Source organism: Staurois parvus, unplaced genomic scaffold, assembly GCF_062004578.1.
Source record: "Staurois parvus isolate SC_StPar_1 unplaced genomic scaffold, SC_StPar_1.0 ptg000239l, whole genome shotgun sequence".
NCBI classification, from domain to species: Eukaryota; Metazoa; Chordata; class Amphibia; order Anura; family Ranidae; genus Staurois; species Staurois parvus.
Window position 1 is genome coordinate 2,554,678 of NW_028318035.1, and position 22,783 is coordinate 2,577,460.

A 22,783-nucleotide genomic window follows, 5' to 3' on the forward strand; every position below is an offset into this window, starting at 1 on the left:
AACAAAATGTTGGTTCTAAAAGGAAAGTAAACGTTTTCTGACAAATCTGTTGGGGTGTACTCGTTTATGCTGAGCACTGTATGTGGTACTGTGTCATCACCGCCAATTGCATTAATGCCATTTCACAACAGAGAGTAAGAGGATACCTGATCAAAACAAGGGAATCCCCATCTCAGACAGCTGTCCCCATAGGAAAATGTTTCCTTCAGTTTTCTCCTGTTATGGTCTCCACTCAAAACTTTGGATTTTCCCTCAATTTCAGTCCTGGTAATAGTGGTCATATATGGAGACCAAATCTGTCTAGTGATGAAACAGATCACAAAAATTATGAAGAGGTTCTAACCTCTCCTGCTCTATACAAAACTTTAAATACATTTTGATTTTTACACAGAGTCTTTATGATTGCTATCTAGAGATTGGTAGAAAGCTTCGACGTGAGCGAGGAAACCATGAAGAGCTTACAATAGCTGCTATGAGCAGGTTCTGGGATAGAAAGCGGAATGGCATGGGTCACTTTATAATAAACCCTTTAATCCATTGAGAATATCGTAAAGAAAAATAAAAGTGCAAAAGAAGGAATCATAATGTTCCTCCAGTTCCCTCCCTTGTCCCAAACCATTTCTTTAGAGTCCTGTTTAGGATTTCTTTTAGTTGCTTTCATGAATCTTTAACTTTGGACCTGTGTTCTGCCCTTCTGTGCTAAGGCCTGCCCACCAGGCAGGCCTTAGCACAGTGAGAGTCCTCTTATTGGCTTGAAAGGTGCTATCTATAGACAGGGGGCTGGCTAGTTGGTGGACATTGTACCAGGAAGTCTCTCAGGCCTAAAGTCCAAGCCTCTGTGACAAACATAAAGTCAAAGCTCTAAAGCGTGTCTTCAGTGCCTCATATAAGATTACTTTTGTTAGTGACACCTGGGCTTAAGGCCTAAGTGCCTCCATGGCATGAAGCCCACCTACCTACTAGCCCCCTGTCTACTGAGCACCTTGTTACTCAATAAGGGCTCTCGTATTGAACAAGAATATTGGTAAGTCGGGCTTAGCACATGTGAGTAGAACATAGGCCCAGAGTCATGGCTTTACTGGCAAACTAAGAGCAGACTCAAGGCTTTGAAGAGTATCTTCTGGATAAGGGAGGCGATGGTAGGCACCTTGTTATAACATCTCTTACGCAACACTTTTAGTAGCCTATATTCTGAATGGATTGCAAGTTTACTTTGAAAATATCTTTACACGAATTTTGATATGTATTTATACTTTTTTTTTCTTTAGTAATACACTATATATTTAAAATCTAGCCATTACTTTTCATTCTTTTTCTTCCATTGTTCTTATCCCTCTGATTAGGAAAATGATAGTCTTATTAACTAGAAGTATGTATAATGCTTTCATAGAATTCCAGTAGATATCATATTTATCTGTTGGCAATTTTTAGGATGACGCTGGAATTGCTCTGGTTTTTGTTGAAAGTTGATTGAAGAACAGAGTTGCACTTTGTGTTATTTCTATGAGGGAATGGTTAAAGATTGGTGTACAAAGTAGTCAGCCAGAAATCCTCTTTCTTTGATGTGACTAAAGTACATTTTCTAGTTTACATTTTAAAGTGTAAGTGCACCTAAATCGTTTGTCCCCCAATGCCCATCCCAAACAACTTTTGAAGCCATACACTTATCTTTTCTGTACTGCTGTTTGATACTACATAACATCTAAAAAAAATGTATACTGTTGGGCTGAGTCCTCCCATACATTTGAGCAGCAGTCTACATTCCAGTGGAAAGTCAGCACTTTGCTCATCAAACTTTCCAAAGATAGGGGAAGGGCATCTGAGCCCAATGTAAATGCAGTAAAAAAAAGCACACTTTAACAGTCTCTAATACATAATTGTGGTAAGTTATGAAAAGTGTGTATAAACATATATTCTTCCTTTTTGTTTTAAAGTTGGTCCATCATATCCCAGAGGCAGGTCTAAATTATCAAAAAGTCCCACCAGGCTCCACAGGAATAGAATTTGATCAGAACATGAATGACAGTCGAGAGGATGATCCTTTAAAAAGGAGAGCAAGAAACAGAGAGGAGGTGAGCATATAACACATTGGCTTTGTGTATGCCTGCATTGGTGTTTGTCATAAAAATATTGCATTGTTAGATGCAAATAGCGGAAAATGCTCTGTGCAACCTTATTATCACATGACTAAAATGTAAACGAAAAATACAATAGGTTTATATTTAAAGCAGAACTAAATGAAAATTGTTTATTTGGATACAGTTATAACTCTTGTCAGTGTTTGTTTCGGGGGGGGGGTTTGCTATCCGTGTCCCATTTGGTGAGATTTCCCTTTACATTCTGTGAAGGCAGGACGTGGGAGTCGCTCCAAAGTGAGGCACTCCCTGGCTGTCACCAGTACTACTGTTCCCATTGGAAAATGTACCCTCTATTCCTTTTCTAGTGACCGCTCATAATTTGGGATTTTCTTCCAATTTGACTCTCTTTGATAACAGTAAATGTGGCAAATATAGAGGGTTAATCTCCATAATGGGAGCACAGAGAGCAATAAAAAAAACTCTCAAGTGTTCTGACCCCTCTCCACTATCGCCAATACCAAAAAAAAAGTTTTGCTTTTAGTTATACTTTATTGTACTGTAAAAATGTATTTGAGTCCAAAAAAGCTTACTGGTTCTATCGGCAGCATTCATTTTCTTTTAGAGGCTTTTACATATGGTGATCTATTGAGTAATTGAGTAGCACACTTCCAATCCTAGGGTGACAACACTCACCTACTGTACCTTATCTGTGAAAGAGACTACTCAATGCTTTTTTTTTTTTCTCTAATTTTGATCAGGGAATACCAAACCAAGGGTGATTTTTTTTTTTTTTCTCCTACTTTCCATCTTCATAGTTCACTTGTTTTCATCTGGTAAACTACAGTATCATGCTAATTTTTCTGAAACATAACAATTTGCTTTCTATGGGTTGACTGGCCTATTAGTTAAAAAAATGTTTTATTAGCAGTGTTGCAAAGCTCTTTAACCTTAAAGTGGATCTAAACCCAAAATATTTTTAATGAAATAATTGGGGATATTTAAACACCTGTCTTTTTCACCTGTCTTCCCATTGGGGAGATTTACCTTCACTTTCTGTTTTGAAGACACAACAGGTAGTGAGAGGAAAACCACTTTTGGACAGTTCCTGCTGTAATAGGTGTCCTCTTTGGGGTGATATAGTGCATGGTCTTAGCAGCACACCTTGGTCACCAAAAGGGAAAATGTTTATTGTCCCAAAGATTTAATGAAACATTTTGAGGCCTCAATGGGACCACTGTTGACTTTGGGGTCCCAAAATGTAAAATGTTTCCTTTTGCTGACCAAGGTGTGCTGGTGATGTTTTGCGACTCCATCTCTTTTAATGTAACTTTAGGTCTACACACTGTATGGAGCGCACTGACTGAGCTCTCAACATCTACACAAAATGTAAAAAAAAAAAAAAAGTTTTGGCTTTAGGGCAAGAACATTGTGGTAACACATTTACATTTAACATCCTTCCCAACACACTAAAAGTGTACAACCTTTCTTTTTTTTACCCATCGCACCACAGCTCAGAGACGGATGACATCTTTTGCATTTTGACTGCACTACAGTGCAGCTGTGTTGAGTTGTTACCTTAGATTGAAATTCAGCATAATTCATTCATCCCTAAATGAATGGTGCCACATTGAACCCTGCTGTGGTGCATGGGTTACCGCTTACTGTTGTAAAGCACAATGAAAGCTTGTACTGGTAACTCGGGCTTCTTTATTTGTACTGTATTATATTTTATTTCAAAGAAAAAAAAATTGTGTGTGGAATCTTGTCACAAAATGAAAATATATATATTTAACAGTAAGATGGATTTATGCTTTATGTAGAATCGCTTGTACATGTTCAATCAGCATTTTGTATTTATATGACAAATGACTATGTATTGTTCTTCTTTAGGTAATATTTGACAACCTCATGCTGAATCCTGTATCGCAGCTGTCACATACAATATGCGCAAACACCGAGATACTTACTGAAAAAATGAAGTAGGTTACATTTTAAGGTTCTTGCTTTAAACCTGTCTGGTTTATTGAATTTGTTTTAGGAATTAATGTACCTTTGTTTTCTACGACAGAATTTTATTTAAGAACAAAGAGAAAAGCTGGGAAGATATTGAGGCGAAAATTAATGCTGAAAATGAAGTGCCAATCCTCAAAACATCTAACAAGGTAAATTTCATAAAAATCATACTGTTATTAACTGCAATTTGTCACCTGTTCAGTTTGCAAACCAAACTTTGAAGAGCAATTCCACCAAGGACTGGGTTTTTTGTTTTGGATAGGAAGAGACATTTTCACCCCACACTTCAATGCTGTCTGGTTTTGTGGTAGGACCCCATCACCATCACCAATATATACGTTGTATGCCTAAGTGAGCTCTCCAGTTTTTTTTTTTTTTCATGTAATCTTTATGTAAGAAAATAACTATGCAACAGAAATATAGCTATAAACAACACAGTAGTAGTGCTGATATCCACAAGGAAGAGGCAGGCACCGCCCACATGGTGCATACATAAAATAAGCAAAAACAATATTACCAAGCAAATCTGGCATATGGGTAGGCCCAAGCATCCAAAGGGTGGCAAACTGGTAATACAAAAAGTATTGGGCCCATCAGTAGGAAGGGAGGCAAATAAAGCCAACATGTAGGCCCTCTCCAACAGAGGGTGTGTGAAAAGGCGAAAGGTGACAACATTACTATGCAATTAGGAAACTTTATACCATGTACAGTCTGTTGTCACCAACTAAGTATTTTAATGAAAGATTTACTAGAGAGCGCATATTGTAGTGTTTATGTGGCTTATCCTTGAACCATTTTTAGCCAGAGCTTTGTTTTTTTTCATTTTTCACACACATGAAAAATTGTACATATTAGGCCTGAAATTTACTCAAAACCCCTCAAATATTCTATAATTTTCAAGAGCTATAAAATGATGTAGAATAAAATGATGGTAGTTGCAAAATTTTATTTAGCATTTTATTTGGACAACTGTGTATCAAGCCTACACTCACTGGCCACTTTATTAGGTACATCTTGCTAGTACCGGGTTGGACCCCCTTTTGCCTTCAGAACTGCATTAATTCTTCATGGCTTAGATTCAACAAGGTGTTGGAAGCATTCCTCATAGATTTTGGTCCATATTGACATGATAGCATCACACAGTTGCTGCAGATTTGTCAGTTGCACATCCATGATGCAAACACATCTGCCACATCCTAAAAGTACTTTATTGATTTGAGATCTGATGACTGTGGAGGCCATTGGAGTACAGTGAACTCATTGTCATGTTCAAGAAACCAGTATGAGATGATCTGAGGTTTGTGACATGGTGCATTATCCTGCTGGAAGTAGCCATCAGAAGATTGGTACACTGTAGTCATGAAGGGATGGACATGGTCAGCACCAATACTTGGGTAGGCCATGGCATTTAAACAATGCTCAATTGTGTCAAGAAAATATCCCCCACACAATTACCCCACTATCACCAGCCTGAATTGTTGATACAAGGCAGGATGGATCCATGCTTTCATGTTGTTTATGCCAAATTTTGACCCAACCATTTGAATGTCGCAGCTGAAATCGAGACTCATCAGACCAGGCAACGTTTTTCCAATCTTCTATTGTTTAATTTTGGTAAGCCTGTGTGAATTGTAGCCTCAGTTTCCTGTTCTTAGCTGACAGGAGTGGCACCTGGTGTGGTCTGCTTCAAGGTTCGATGTGTTGTGCGTTCAGAGATGGTATTCATACCTTGGTTGTAACAAGTGGTTATGTGCATTACTGTTGCCTTTCTATCATCTCAAGCCAGTCTGCCCATTCTCCTCTGACATCAACAAGGCATTTTCATCCACATAACTGCTGCTCACTGGATATTTTCTCTTTTTTGGACCATTCTCTGTAAACCCTAGAGATGGTTGTGAATGAAAATCACAGTAGGTCAGCAGTTTTTGAAATACTCAGACCAGTCCGTCTGGCACCAACAACCATGCCACATTCAAATTTAAATCCCCTTTCTTCCCCATTCTGATGCTCAGTTTGAACTTCAGCAAGTCATCTTCACCAAATCCAGATGCCTCAATGTATTGAGTTGCTGCCATGTGATTGGCTGATTAGCAATTTGTGTTACCAAGTAATTGAACAGGTGTACTCAAAGAGGCCGCTGAGTATATAGTTTTATGAAAAAAAAAATACACCAAATCTAATTTTAGTGCACACAAGCACAATAAAATCCTGATTTATTTATAAATCTAAATCATAAGTGTGACAGACTCAACCTGGGACAGGGGCTTTTGGAGGGGACAAGGGGCTAGCCTTCTGCCCACTGATTAAGGCTCATGGAGAGAGCAGATCACTCTCTAATGATGGACAACAACGTGATGAACTCTGAGAGCGAGGCTCAAATTAATTCTCTGCATACAGACAATAAATCTTCCCTTTTGAAGTGGATGGAAAGATGTAATAATAATCTTGTACAGGTTACCAGTCAGAGGAAATATGTTGACCCTCATGCGGACTGGGTTGGCGAAGCTCCTCTTTTTGGGACAGAAATATTTATCAACAATCTCCCTCAAGAAATCTATGAACGTAGATTAATTCCACTGTTTGGACTGTTAAAATATTGTATGAGTTTTATCTTATGATGGACAGATTACACAAGTGAAAGCAAACACCTGATAGACAGCATGTTTAACCTCCCTAGTGGTATTCCCGTGTGTAGCTCGGGGTAGAGTTTCAGTACCAAAAGCGGTAACCCCGAGCTACACTCGGGCTTACCATGCAGCGTTGCTCTGGGGGTCCCTGCAGCACTTGCCTTGTCCTTCGCTCCCGCGATGTGTCCCCTGCAGCGTCACCGGCCATCTCCTCCAGCCGATGCTGGCATCCAGCTTCCGTGTTCTGCCTGTGACGTCGGGACGTACGGGCGCCGGCGGCAAATTTGAAAATTTTTTAAAAATGACTTTTTTTTAAAACGATTATTACATAGTAAAACATTGCTGTTTCAAACCATTTCACATACATTTTGTCCCTACTGCTTTGTCCTGTGCCCTGCCTGCATTTTGACTGTTCTTTCTGCCTGGAAACTTAGAAATGTCCATGGCGTCCAAAAAGCGTCCCTTTATGTCAAAAGCGGTTTTAGACCATCTAGAGAACAGCAATAGTAAATTAGAACCACTTGCAGAATTGAGTAATAATGATTTGTGGGGAAATTCATCATCAGACACTGAAAACGATTCTGCGACTTTGCTCAGTGATGTACGAACTTGGCGCTCTATTTCAAATTTCAGTGTTTTTGGTTTGATTATATTATTGAATTAAATTTATTATTATATTATTTTTTATGATTATTTATTAAATTATAATTTATGATTTCGTGTTTCAAATTTTATCATACCCGGGATGTTTAATAGACTCTTGTTCGGACAGATTTCAGTGAGTTATTCTTAAAAATTACAGCCGACAATAAAAAAACTACATATTTCCATGCAAAATAATGGTACCGCTTTCAGCACCAAAAATCTGAAATAATCATACCGCCAGGGAGGTTAATGGACTTTGTGTGTTCAGGGGTGGAATTGTTGCTGCTCTGTCTGCTGTGTGCTCCCTGATTAATCAAAGCATTGTCTGGGTGCTTGGATGCTGATTAGCTGACTGTTAATTAGATCACTGTTGGCTGTACTGTTTACCTTTTGCTTTTGTTTAGGATGAGGTGATCAAGCTCTTACCTAATCAGTGTGGAATGTTTATTCCAATGTGTAATATTTGTGGGTACTGCCCCTATTTCTGAATGTATTAAAAATCTGTGTTTCTGTTCAATAAAGTAGTTCCAGTTTGCATCAAGCTAGTGTCGCCTAGTCTTGGGTGCAATGCCCAGCTATAATGCCTTGGTCCTGTGTCCCAGTGGCGAAAAAGCGGCTCTCTGATGGAAGGCACAAGCTGGGTGCCAGGCGTTCTGTCACAATGAGATGACAAATGAATAAATACCACACACGTCAGATGTAAAAATTGCGTGCAGCCGCAAAACAGTAACAAACTATGATACCCAATATTGTCCATAGGTGAAACTTTCAGATTTTTTTCAGCTCATGAGTTGACCATAAACATTGGCTCCAATATTATTCCTCTTGTTTTGGCTTGTGTGGTAATACAAAATATATGTTACACAACTGATGTTTACGTATGGATGTACATCCTAGGTGCGCATGTTTTTACATATGTGCGTAAAGGCATGAGCAGGGACTTTTTTTTATTTATGGGTTTGGGGTTTTTTTTGCTTTTTTAATCTATTTGATTTTAATTTATTTTGTTTTTACTTTTACATTTATTTACAGTTGCAACAGAGCTCCTTGACTTGTAAAAGTTTAGGCTACAATTGGGCTTTAGCAATGATTAATACTGTATAATTTCAGCTCTCTGCACTGTACTAAAAAACACTTTTCATACTTGGCTGTAAATACAGTTGGAGTACATTGCTGAAATGGTTATCCTCCTTTTATTTTCTTTTATTTTCTCTAAAGGAGATCAGCTCTATTTTGAAAGAGTTGAGAAGAGTCCAAAAGCAGCTAGAAGGTAGGTACTCCACTTTTGTTTCCAGTATCACATAATTTGGGTTAGTAACTGAGAAAGTCCCACCCGTGTCGTGGATGGTTCACCATCTTTCATAGTGCCCCATCCTGCTGATTTGTAATGGGCTTGGTGGACTACACCAATGAGCTAAAAAGATAGTTTAGCCATGAGCAGGAAGTGTGCTTTATGTTCATGTTGCAGCAGCAGATATCACCAGCAGGAACCCTCTTCAATCAGAGGGGTCTATAACACTCTAGGGATTTCCAGTATTCTTTCAAATCTACTTTAAATAAGCCCTAAATGTCTTGACAAAATTAAAAGTAATCATTACACTCTTGGACGACGGCAACTGAGCATTTGACAAAAAAACTGCATAGGCAGGGGTTACTGGTAGTAATAGCTAAATTTCCACTTGTCCTGTAAGTCAATCTTTTTCACGCCACCATTCACATTGCAAAACTTTATTGGTCTATATGTTAATGAAGCCAACTGTTACATATAAGGATCAGTAGGGAGTCTGGCAAATTGGAGGGGGTGGGGTCAAGCACATTTTTTTTTATGAAGCTGTATATAACACTAGCTGCCTAAATCTACGTGTCCATGAATGACTTTGACATTTTTTTCACTTAAAGTGGTTGTAAACCTCTACAATGAAAAATGAATAAAGCATTTCCTTCTATTGTATATACTTGCCTCTGCCCAAAGCAGCTAGTGTGATTACTAGCTGTTCCTTCCTCCGTCTGCTATCTGTAGGAGTCACTGATAATTTTTTCTGACACAACATCCAACAGTCCCAGGAGATAGCCCCCCCCCTTCCAGCACACAGCGGGTGATTGACAGCCTCAGCTGTGCATTTTTCTCTATAAGATTGTGTACAGGGGGTGTGTCCATTCCCTCCACTCAAGTGTCAGATTACACTCAGCTCTCCTTTGTGTGCTGTGCAGTGTGTGATATCAGATCCCCACACCTGCCGTCTGCTCAGAGATGCCTGGTAAATGGTGCACTTTGAACAGCTGCAGAGAAGAAAGGGTTGAAGATAAGCATGTACAACTTATGTAAGAGGATTTGATTGATCTGTGTATCATCTAAGGCTGGTCACTTCAGTGGGTATGCAGTATGCAATGGTTCACTACCACTTTAAGATCTGTTTGTGAATCCTTTCATCATATGTGCAAATGCTCACAGGGTTTCTTTAACAAGATAGCACCATGTTTCTTCATTTGTAGTCACCAATCAGATGGGTAGAAAGATTAATCTGGTTCCTGTAGATTACTTCGCTTTGCACATATCAATTTCACTTCCTTCCAAATCAGCCTATTTAGCTAGCTTATGTTGCCTTTTAAAGCTAATTTACAAGTTCCTAATATCTGTATTTTTCACACCCTACAGTCATAAATGCCATCATTGACCCAGCAGGACATCTAGAGGTCATGACCAGCAACAAGAAAGCCTCACCAGCCCTTCAGTCTTCAATGCCCCAAATCAGGACTAACAGTTCTCTTTTAGGAATGGAGTCCAACCAACCCGTCCATGTCAGAAACTACTTACAAAAGTCCAGCTCTGGATCTTCACGATCTCCAGAATCCAGCTTTGGTAGAGATGAGGATGGAGCTTATATTGTCTGATTTTTTTTTTTTCTTTTTAATTTATTTGTTTTTCTTTTTTATTTTGTGTTGTTTTGTATGAATGGCCTATGTTATCTGTGTGGCTTTTGGTATAATATTTTGAGTGATTGTGATCTCTTGCAGGAAGGCTAGTCCTCACCAATGCATAAAGTCTGTCATGCAAATGATTGTTGACTTTTTTTCTGAATCTTATACAGTCTACCAGCTCTTGTACCATATTGAGGCAATTTTACTTGAACATTATTTTTTTTCCGATGTAGATTTTTGTCCTTGCTCATTAAAATGTGCCATACCTTTAAGACCTAAATGCTGTAAATGTTTGATGCTAATAGGTCTGATATGTTTCCTGTATCCTAATTGCACTTATTTCCAGTTCTTTAAACACTAGGCTAGTTGAAGCAAGTACAAAGCAAATCATATGATCTGTTTCTTGCCAAAAATTGTCTGAAATAAGTATGTCGGCATTAAATTTATCTGTGTAATAGGTTGTATTTAGCAAGCAAAAACAATGTGTTCTTGGTTCAGTGTATTGTTTTAAAGGCATTGGAATTGTTGAATATATTGAATAGAACTATTAAAGAGACACTGGCATTGTTTTTGCAAAGGGGTGCCCAGACCCACAGATGCTCCCTCTTTGCCAGCACTCCCCCACCGCGCTCCTTTGTCCATCACAGTTGGAACTAAAATGGAACTAGAGGGAGAAGTGACATTACACCCACTGTCATGTGACAGTGCTTGAGTCTAGCTATTGGTTGGTAGACATTAGAACCTGACATTGAAGGAGGTTACATGCTTTTCCATACCCAGAAGCAGTGAGCATTGTAGCCAGCTGCAGCAGAGAATGGAGCAGCAGGGGAGCACTGGCAAGGTAAATACTAGTGGGTTGGGGGGAGCCCTTTGCAAACAAATTGCCCTGAATGGGGGCTGTGTTTCTTTAAAATGTGAGACGTACAATAAGCAACATCGCAACCAAACACAATCATCTTTCTCTGATCTCACTACAGTCAACTGACAACTGATTGGTTACTATGGATTTCTTGATTTTGTTGTAGCAGTTGTTTGATGCCCATTTTCTTTGCTGTGACCCCGGTAAACATTCTGGATTGGACAAATGTATGGTTATATTGGCATTTTTTGTCACTAGTGTGGTGTGGGTCTTAGAAGAGGCCTGTTTGCTTTCACTCAGCATCTCCTGTAATGATTTGTTTAATGCAAGAAATACTTTTAAAATCTATTCAGTATAGCAAAGCAGTGTTTGGCTTGAGGAATGTCCTGCTTCTGCACAACCACAGCATTAAAAAATAAATTCATTGTCAGAGGCTTGTTCCTGTGTTTGTCCAGCACTGCAGCCTACTATGTTGTCTTAGAACCTTTTATTTTAGGGTCCTTGCAGCTGTGTACTATGATCACTCAGAGGTCATTAATCTACCCCAAAACAAAGTTTTTTCCTCAATACTATTTAAAGTGTTATCAATTATCCCCATGTTATGCTTCAGTGAGACTTAGTCACATGGGTTAGACGGGCTAGAAGTTGATAAAGTTGTGCCATATTTTCTGCTCAGTTTGGGAGTAAGAACACCTGCACATGGCCAAACATTCCAGCATATGGGTATACATTGTAAAAAATGTCTGTAGTTGTGGCCTGTTTTTTTTTCCTTAGGAATATGGTGCAGAAAATGCCATTCATGCCTATAAATTTTACATTTAAAAAATATGCCCTCACGCGTGCATAGCGCATACAACGCTTTCTCTACTGCAATCTTATGGCAAAAATACGCTGCAACTGTGGCTCCCAGCCACCACAAGTAGAGCCATACTTTACTCTGTACGCTCGTATGCTGCAAAATATGGCCATGTACAAGAGCCCTTAACCATATATTCTAATCACATCTTTCAGGCCCTCCTGGGCAAGCTTAGGAATGTTCCATAGCACTCACAGCAACTTAGAAGGACAGCAGTAGTCTGTTATTGTGGTAACTGTGTAGGATTTTCATCCTGCCATATAGGCCAAGCTAAGTAAAAACTGCAGTCAGTATTTATGCTCCATTGACATATGGCCCTCCTCCACATTGTTAGGATTTATCTCCACCATGCACTGACAACATGTTCACCCTTAAAGTATATCTAAGCCCCCCAAATTAAATTTTAATAACTTTGCTGCTTATCAGTGATGTGGTGGCTGCTTTATTTTAATGTGAAGTACATTTTCTTCCAGTACAGAAAAATACCTTTTGATCCTGATACAAATCCAGTGTGCTTGTACTTTCTGTATACTGCATTGAAATCTGAAATGGTATCAGCTTTCCATGCTACCTTCTGCGAACAACACAACCCCTCCTCCTTATGTAATGAAATGAGAAGGGCAGCCTAGGGTGACAAAACTGCTCCTTTTGAGCGTTTAATTATATGTAATATCCCCGCACTATGTTAAAAATCAATACCAAACCAAGTGACATCACACCAATAATATAAATAATAAATGATTACAATATAAATAAATTATGTGAATAACCAGAATTTCTAGAGCTGCTGCTGTCTGAAAAGGACAAAACCTTCAAATACCACACTACTATGATTTAACAGCGCTGCTCTTTCACATATATTTCCTATCAAATCTCACATTATCTGTAAATTTCAGTTCATATGCTTAATAGTCCAACAAAGTGAAACGAGTGCAGTCCATAAAGCAAAGTGCAACAAAGCAGTTGATGAGTAGGGGAACAAAGGAGGGGAGCACAGGACGATCCCTGGTCCATCAAATTGGTATTGCACCGTTGCACTTTGTTTTATGGACTGCACTCGTTTCACTTTGTTGGACTGTTAGCACATGAACTGAAATTTACAGATAATGTGATATTTGATAGGAAATATACAGTCATGGCCGAAATTGTTGGCACCCTTGATATTTCTCCAGGAAATCATGTATTTCTCACGAAACGTATTGCATTAACACATGTTTTGCTATACACATGTTTATTCCCTTTGTGTGTATTGGGACAAAACAAAAAAAGGGAGGAAAGAAAGCAAATTCGACATAATGTCACACAAACCTCCAAAAATGGGCTGGACAAAAGTATTGGCACCCTTTCACAACTGCGGATAAATAAGAATGTTACAAGCATGTGATGCTCCTGTAAACTCACCTGGGGCAAGTAACAGGTGTGGGCAATATAGAAATCACACCTGAAAGCAGATAAAAAGGAGAGACGTTCACTTAACCTTTGCATTGTGTGTCTGTCTGTGCCACACTAAGCATGGACAACAGAAAGAGGAGACGAGAACTGTCTGAGGACCTGAGAACCAAAATTGTGGCAAAATATCAACAATCTCAAGGTTACAAGTCCATCTCCAGAGAACTAGATTTGCCTTTGTCCACAGTGCGCAACATTATCAAGAAGTTTGCAACCCATGGCACTGTAGCTAATCTCCCTGGTCGTGGACGGATGAGGAAAATTGATGAAAGATTGCAACGCAGAATAGTCCGGATGGTGGATAAGCAGCCCCAAACATGTTCCAAAGACATTCAAGCTGTCCTGCAGGCTCAGGGAGCATCAGTGTCAGCGCGAACTATCCGTCGACATTTAAATGAAATGAAACGCTATGGCAGGAGACCCAGGAGGACCCCACTGCTGACACAGAGACATAAAAAAGCAAGACTACAGTTTGCCAAAATGTACTTGAGTAAGCCAAAAGCCTTCTGGGAAAACGTCTTGTGGACAGATGAGACCAAGATAGAGCTTTTCGGTAAAGCACATCATTCTACTGTTTACCGAAAACGGAATGAGGCCTACAAAGAACAAAACACAGTACCTACGGTAAAATATGGTGGAGGTTCAATGATGTTTTGGGGTTGTTTTGCTGCCTCTGGCACTGGGTGCCTTGACTGTGTGCAAGGCATCATGAAATCTGAGGATTACCAAAGGATTTTGGGTCGCACTGTAGGGCCCAGTGTCAGAAAGCTGGGTTTGCGTCCAAGATCCTGGGTCTTCCAGCAGGACAATGACCCCAAACATACGTCAAAAAGCACTCAGAAATGGATGGCAAAGAAGCGCTGGAGAGTTCTGAAGTGGCCAGCAATGAGCCCAGATCTAAATCCCATTGAACACCTGTGGAGAGATCTTAAAATTGCTGTTGGGAAAAGGTGTCCTTCCAATAAGAGAGACCTGGAGCTGTTTGCAAAGGAAGAGTGGTCCAAAATTCCGGGTGAGAGGTGTCAGAAGCTTATTGATGGTTATAGGAAGCGACTGATTTCAGTTATGTTTTCCAAAGGGTGTGCAACCAAATATTAAGTTAAGGGTGCCAATACTTTTGTCCAGCCCATTTTTGGGGTTTTGTGTGACATTATGTCATATTTGCTTTTCTGCCTCTGTTTTATATTTGTTCCAATACATACAAAGGGAATAAACATGTGTATAGCAAAACATGTGTTAATGCAATACCTTTTTTGTGTGAAATACTTGATTTTCAGGAAAAATATCAAGGGTGCCAACAATTTCGGCCATGACTGTATGTGAAAGCAGTGATGTTAAATTATAGTAGTGTGGTCCTTTTGAGTATTGTTACTCTAGGACAGGACGTATGTTAGTGGCAGGATCACTAGGTGAAAATGAAGTGGAAAAAAAGCCTGGAAAAATGGAAACGAATGCAGGCACTACATCTGCAGACTCGTCAACTGCAGTATATTACATATTTGTATTTGGGTTTAGATAAACTTTAACAGACCATCACTGGGAGTTGAGAACTATTTTCCATAATGGCTTTTTTTTTTTAGAAGCTTCGTTAATGCAAAAATGTGCAAAAATGTGGCACTGTTATGAGACTTGTAGGTCAAACGTGTCCATAACCCTTTTTTAGTGTTGCATTATAGAATGCTATATTTTTCGTTAGGTTGTTCGGCCATCTTTCAAAAATATGCCTAATGCATTTCAAAACCCATCACCTAATTAACACCGAGGTTTAATAATGTGGCTTTCTGGGACCTGTGCATTAAGTTGTAACTTAAATCTTGCCACTTGATCACATGTTTATATACTATTTCTCTGGGTTTTTTTTTTTAATTTTGGCACCCAATATTTTTTTTATGTACATATGAATGTATACTAAACAGAAATAAGAAGTCTCAGGAACTTGGTGACCAATAGACCTTTTTTGTGCTGGGGGGAAAAAAAAGAGTTGTAGCGAAAATGATTCAAGTGTCCATTTGGCTGCAGAAACAGGCAAACGATCGTCTTTGGGCTGCAGCAAGTACACCAGGTTATTTCACTTTAGGGCAGGGAGTTTGGTTGGCTTAGCTGAATGTTCCTAATCGAGCAACTATTAAGGTAACATTGGTTCTAGAAATGTCTTCTGAGCACCCAGACAGGAAAGAAGTGCTCTAATCTGATTGTTTAGTGATCGTTCAGTAATGCTGCTTTGCCTCTTCTTACTTTGCCATTTCTATGATGGTGAATATGCCTGAAAAGACTCATGAGAGTGTTAAGGGAGATCAAGACTGTAGTTTGTTTAGGTGTACTTTAAATGACTACTGCACATCTGAACCAGGTACTGACTCAGAAGTGTGCTGGGTAGGGTAGTTTCACACAAACGAATCCTGGGGCTTTCACATGGGATCCATACAGTGGAAGTGCCATGATTGAAGTTTGCTATGGCTTGTGTGTGGGTGTAGAGTTGGTGTTCTGAATGTCCAAAGCAGAGGACCTTGCACTTTATACTCTAGGACAATCTAACAGAGTAGAACATGGGAAAAAAAAAAACTCGGCTTCCATGATGTAGTTAGTTTTCGCAGAACCAGGACTGAGAAAATTCCAAGTTGTTCCTTAGTAGGACAAAATCCCAGAAGCAGGATGAGATGGACAATTTGTGTGACGTAGAGCTACCTATTTGCAAAGCGGGTGCTTTTAAAGCTTTTGCTACACGGGTGATTTATTTTTTTAATTACTGAATTGCACCATTAAAATCAAACGTGCTCTATCATTATTAAAACCTTTCACTATTAATGTCTCTTGCTTTAGTGATGGCAATCTATGATAACTAGCCCCAGAAAAAAATTAAATAGAAGCAGTTATGTTTAAAGCTAACTCCAAGCAGACATAAAAACACGGTTTAATCCAGTTTCTTTGTAGTCATTACAAGTCATTAAACGTAATTTTAATGTGATCCTGTGAGGATTTTAAAACCTTAAACTATCACCTTCACAGTAAAATGTTTATGCTTCACTGTCCTGCTGCCTCCACTGCCGATCTCTGCTACACTAATGAAGGAAGCTTGCTGAAGATCTTCTACATTTGACACATATGAGTGTTTGATCCTGCCTCCCTGGCTGGACGTTTTTTGGTTCCACCACCCCGGCCCCTATGTCAATACTGTATCATGTAGTGACATAACAGTCGGAAGATGAAACCATAAGGTGGAGCTGGGACAAGACATTCAACACTCCTGGTAGTGTCAAACGTTCGGCAAGTGTAGGCACTAGGACTGATGGGTATAAACGGTTTCTTTAGCAGGGACATGCCAGTTTCAAGTTTTTTTTAAAAATCTTGACAGAATCACTTTAAATAGGAATAGTTAAAGCACCAGAATTCTTCATTTGAAAAGTAAATACTGACATTCGTACTTGGGCGATATTGGGTCCAGCTGGGTTTAGCACAGCGAGTTCTTTGGATTTGGACAGAATTCTTCCGTGTCTAGTCGTTAGGCTGTGGGTTGCTCCTTGCCAAGTTTTACTGTTCTAACTGGCAAGTTCTTTGGATGATAAGATTGGCTAAACAGAATAACAGAGGCATTCAGACAGATTGCATAAATATATTTTAGCTATGTCATTTTGTATTGGTTCTCCTAGATGGTTGCTGTTTTAGAAGAGTAAATGTTTCTCCTATTCAAATAATCAATCCAAAAATTGGGCATCTCTAGATCTTAATTCTGTGTGTTACTTTCTTGATTATTACTTTTAATTCTACTTTTTTATTTTTTATTATTTAAATGAACACTGTTTGCAATGTGCACAAATCTGATTTTTTTTTCTCTTATTTGTATATTTGTTTTATTTTATATATAGTAGATATTTATTTTCTGTATATGTGTAAAATATATCTTTAAGTATGAATAAGAAGCAAATTATACTTTATAAATGTAAAATCATAAATATAATTCTACTTTTGATATTTTCCCTACTAACACACAAAAGGTACAAAGTTCTATACTAATTCATTTGGTGTTTGCTGTCATCAGTCAATTTTGTTAGCAGTAATATTTGATTGGTGGTCTTCCACCGTTATGTGCTGTCTGTATCAAGTTGTGGTGTCTTAAAATATTAGTCTGCCCAAAAGAGGTATTTCAGTATTTGTTAGGGGGTTTAAATATCAGAGGCTCTATTCACAAAGCTTTAACACCACCTTAAGGCTCTCTATGTTCAGCTGCATGACTCTAATCTCCAAATATCATTGGACTCAACTGAAAATTGCTATCCCTTTTTGAACATAAAGATACTTATCCTAGTGTATTAGTTTAGGAAATTGAGCCTCATGTCAAACTATGATTAGCTTTGTGAATTGAGCTTCAGATGTCCAACTAGAATTTTGGGGTAAAATTATCACACTTACATGTTCAGATCTGCTCACTTGCAATGACAGTTGTAAGACTGTAAAATGTTCATTTTAAAGTATGGCAGATGAAACAAGAGTGGGGACACCCAAGAACAAGTCTTTTGTAGAACCAGGGGTAAGACTATAGTCGTCAGGAGCAGAGATGGGAATTTTGGTGGAGGGATCTCCCACTAAACTAGGCAGCCCACCATAATCCACCTATATCTGAACGATCAGTGTTTGGGTGGACTGGACCCTTTCTTACTTTTTGGGAGAGGAAAGGTAGTCTACCACTCCTTATTTTACATTCTCTCTATATAAGATAAAAGTTTATTATTGTAGGGAGGATGGGGCCCCTTGTAATAAGAAGCTGACTACTCTATGAATCTCAATGGATTTGCTCTAAGAGTTAATATCTAATTCCAGCCAAAACCTTTTATACTTTAGATATGCTTCTAATATTTCCTTAACTGTAATTTCCTGGTCTAGAGAATATCACTCCGAAAATGAAGATGCAATCTATTAAACAATGTTCAGTAGAGCAGAGTGGCTTAAATGTTTCCTATAATAATCTCACACACTTCTAAATATTTCTACTCATCAACACCCAAATCTTCTGGTTCATGAATGGCCTCTCATCTTTATTCAAATCTACAAAGATATAGAGATGCTAAATTCTGTTGACATCCAGCAAATGTAGCTTCAGGCCAAATGAACGCAAAATTGTTTTATCTAGAGTCTTACATTAAATGAATGCGGGGGTCACAAAATTGCTAAATCATTGACACCTTAACTTGTTCCTTTGAATGCCATTTGAAGACTTTTTTTACTCCTAGCAATTCATTCTTTGTATAGAGTTTCTAAGGCAGAAAGCTGTCTTTATTTTTTTTTATCAATTTATTTTAATTATTTATCCATGTGCCATGCCATTTGCAAAGATTCTCTTACCTTCCCTTACAAATGTCACAAAGCTGCCATGTCCTTTCTAGCAATTTTCTCACTTGACGTAAAATCCCATCAAGCCTTGCTTTAGCAACAATCAGCTGTGCACCTACTTAATTACAATTCGACCTAACAGTCAGTGAAATACTATAAACTGAAATCTCCATACACACAGGCCAGATATCAGCTGAAATCAGCCGGTACAGTAGTTAGCTGGGACACCAATTTTATAAAATAATATTTAAATGAAAAAGGCAGAGTAGAGTTTGACCTTAATGCCCTTCACCTGTTCAATTCAGCTGCTAGGAGTGAAGAAGAAAATAGCTGGTATGTCTTCTATGGCACATGTGCTCAGTGCTGTCACGTATGGATGAGAAGGGATAGCTCACGACCCTCTGAGTTTACACCGAGCTTCTTCTCTCACCCCTGCAGCCAAACTAAACAATGGGGAAGCTACAGAAATTCAGGTATATACTTCTAGGAAGAAGGGTATCAATGGGCAAAGCACAGGTTCAGTTTAGGCAGAAATGCAATTACATGAACACCAATGCATAGAGAGATTATCACATGGTAACAGACCACAACAATGATGTAATTATTACAAAAAACAATAACAGTCTCCAAACTGATGACTGGCATTCTGTCTCAGAATGGGAACACATATTAAATAACACTTCAATACTAAAAGTTTTTTTGTCAGCAATCTTGTTCATATGGGGAGACTTGGAGAGCCCAAAATAATGCCAATGCCTCATTACAAAGCACAATCCTTGATTGTAGTGGTCACACTGGTGGAATGATGTGTACAGATTCCATATTGTGCAGCTGAATGTGACTAGTGTGTGAAGTGAGGAATTCTCCCTGTCCCCTTTTGTAATGTGTGTTACACCACGCTTCAGTGGCTCATCTCAAATAAACTTGAAACTATAATTACTGTGCATTGTGTTTAGTCAGTGGAAACCAGCCAAAGAGCAAATCACAAGATTGTATTTTTCAGCCTCAGTAATTCCCAGCTATGAAGCAGCGACAGCGATATAGGTTTCACTTTCAGCATGTGAAACCCAGTTCTGTGTTTAAAGTGCATCGGTTGGCCAAACACGGAGGATGCCGCCATTTTGTAACAGGTTAATAATTATAAGGGGGTAGCTTAATAACGTGCTTGGATCCTGGGGCCTCAGACAGAAATTGACTATTACTAGACTTTGGGAGAAAAAGTGTTCTCATTGTTCTTAGTGACCAGTCAGATCTGGTTTCTTATTTTTTTTTACTATGCTGGGAGATTCAAATTGATTACTGTCTTTAGAGCCTTGTTAAATATCCCCAGTGCAGTAAGAAGTTGTTTGGAATAACACTGGTAATTGATCAGAGGTTGGCTTTCTGCAGATTAAAGAGGATCTTCAGCCCCTTTCCCGTCCATGGATTCAGCGTTGTTCTCACCTGGGCCTTCTCTTTGCTGGTCTTCGGGTCCCTGATGCAGGCATGTTTACTAAGGGAAACTGGCTATGACTTCTTGCAGCTTCACAGTCAGCTTTCCACTGCACACGCGTGAGCCATGTTGTGCTTTGTGAATGGTCTTGCAGCCTTCTGGGACCTGTGACATGTCCCAGAAGGTTGTGGACAAAGGAGGGGGGCTAGGCAATCGGAGCAGAAGTAGAAGTGGGTACCTGTCGAAACCAGGTACCCACTCCCCACAAAATAAAAAAAAAATTGGCCAAAACTGTTGGAGTAGAGGGGGGAAGAGGCAAAAAAGTGGAACTTTTCCTTTTGAGTGACAATTTCAACTCAACAGGCAGCACTGCCTGTCAGATTGTGCCATATAAGTGAATACAACCATGCGCCAACTCTGAACAAACTCTTGGTTCACAGTCCCACAATGAAAAATCACCATTTGGCAGCAAAAAAAAACACCTCCAAATATCCTTTCAATGTCCTCTGAAAATAAGTCCACCGCAGATCTCTTTTTTCAGGGGGGGTAAACACTGCTGTTACCTTGAAAGGAGCCTTAGATTAGTTATTGAAGCCAAGCTGCAGCCAGATGTTGATTTTGCCCCACTATGAAACTTCTCTACCTGCTTTGTCTGACAGGAAGCGAGAAGAAATCTCCCCAGAAGGAAGAAAGCTAGCAATGAAAACTATACAGGTTCAAACCCTTCTACAAGAAAATGATTTGCTATGCTGTCTGTGCCCCCTTTTGTGGAGATTTCCCCTCATATCCTCTTCTGTCTTACAGGAAGTGAGAAGAAATATCCCATATAAGGACAGCAATAAAACGCTGCCATATTTTCACCTCTACCCACTCTATCTCTATAGTTTCTGTTGGATGGATGTGGGCTCTAGGCCCAGAATTGAAGGATGTAGTTTCCATGTGGCTTGTTTATGCTGAGTGATCTTTCCCCACCCAGTATGGCTGCCTCCACAAAGTTCAGGCCTCGGATGCACTTTAAACAAACTGATGTTTTTGATCAGTAAATGTATTCAAAGATCTAACTCTTTGTACTCCTTACAGCTGACGTTTGTCAATGCTCTATCAGATCACCACCCGTTTATCTTTGTGCATCTACGATGCCTTAAAACAGAATGATCTGTTAATATTAATTTCATTTTTCTGTTTTTTACCACTTTTTATGATTGCACTAATACTACAAAGACACTAGATGTATTTCTTCGGATGATTGTTTAGTACCATTTTGTCTTTTAATAACTAACACACCAGGACTAATGTGTTGGTTGCCCATAGCAATTTATAATATTTAGCCTTCCATTTTTAAGGGCAGGTTATAAAAGGAATGGAAAAATCTGCCTGGTTACAGTAGGCAACACCGTTACCTATCACTTGTCATACATGAGGCTCCTCGGGGGCGTAGAGGCAGAGAATCTCGTAGGTGTTGCCAATACTAACCAATCATAATTAGCCTGTCATTTTCTAGTGCCAGTTACAAGATTAAAATTGTGGTTGCTTTGGGTATCACCTATGTTTCCTCTTTTTTTTTTTTTTTTTTTTAAATAATCCCTATTATGAGTATATTTTCATCCTGGGTACTTGAAATTCAGAGGTTAATGTAAAAAAATGGAATGATGTGATATTGCTTTCCTCTGCTTATAGAATGCTTTATGAGAATGTGGTATTTTTGTTATTGCACAGCAGTGAGAAATTAACAATTTTGTGGGAGCGTTTTGTGTAAAAGATAAAATAAATGTTTATGTGCATAGTGCATGAGGATAAAATCTGCTTGTGCTTTATGGTACTCTGTATATTGCCTTTTAGAAAATATTATATTTGTTGTTCAAATAGTATTGTGACAAATTGAAAAATAGTGAATGAAAACATTTAACGGACAACTTCTTAAAGTACAAGATATTGGTTGGGTTAGATGAGGTGGTTGTAGCTTGAAAATAGCGCTCATGCCCTCCTATTGATTTTAAAGTTATATTACCTTCAAGCTGTATTTCCATTTTGCTGCACTAGGTGTCACTCCTCTGACAACACATGGCAATTTCCATTATGTAGCCAAAGAAAATGCAGCTTGAGGTTCTGGAGGTCCGAAGAATGGCATTTTAAATTGGTAGATCAATGGAATGGCAGCATATGGGACGTTTTATTTAAGGGCTATTATCTCCTCATCCCACCACACTGATATCAGCCTACTGAAGTTCTCCTTTAAATTTTTAATTAAAGGGATATTCCATAAAAGATTAAAACCACCTTCAGATAATTCTAACTTATCGGTTTAGTAAAAGTGTTTGCCACCTATCTCAGCTTTTTGCAACACAAATGACCTTAAGTAAACCTGCCAGTACTTGAGTACAAGCTACAGCACTGTAGTACAGGCAAGTAGTGGTACCTCAACGTTCTCAAGATATCTTCTGCAGACTTCCAGTTGAAATTTGGGATTGTAGCTTTTATTTTTTTATTTATTGGTAGCTTTGGGATGTGAAAATACCCCCATGCTAGTAATCATTGAGTTCTGAATTATCTGAAGTGATCTTCCTATTTGTTTCTACATGG

The 22,783-nt window shown here is 38.8% G+C and overlaps 1 protein-coding gene across 4 annotated transcripts in view; it reads left to right on the forward strand.

The window, feature by feature from the left end:
- CEP170B (centrosomal protein 170B) overlaps positions 1–11,575 on the forward strand; it is a 107,891-nt gene extending 96,316 nt beyond the window's left edge. For all 4 annotated transcript variants that reach the window (XM_089680306.1, XM_089680304.1, XM_089680303.1 and 1 more), the window contains 5 exons: positions 1,935–2,072; positions 3,969–4,057; positions 4,147–4,240; positions 8,582–8,633; positions 10,020–11,575. In XM_089680306.1, coding sequence (XP_089536432.1) covers positions 1,935–2,072; positions 3,969–4,057; positions 4,147–4,240; positions 8,582–8,633; positions 10,020–10,255 — 609 coding nt within the window. In that variant the 3' untranslated portion in view covers positions 10,256–11,575. The remainder of the gene's footprint in view (positions 1–1,934; positions 2,073–3,968; positions 4,058–4,146; positions 4,241–8,581; positions 8,634–10,019) is intronic.
- The last annotated feature ends 11,208 nt before the right edge of the window (positions 11,576–22,783 follow it).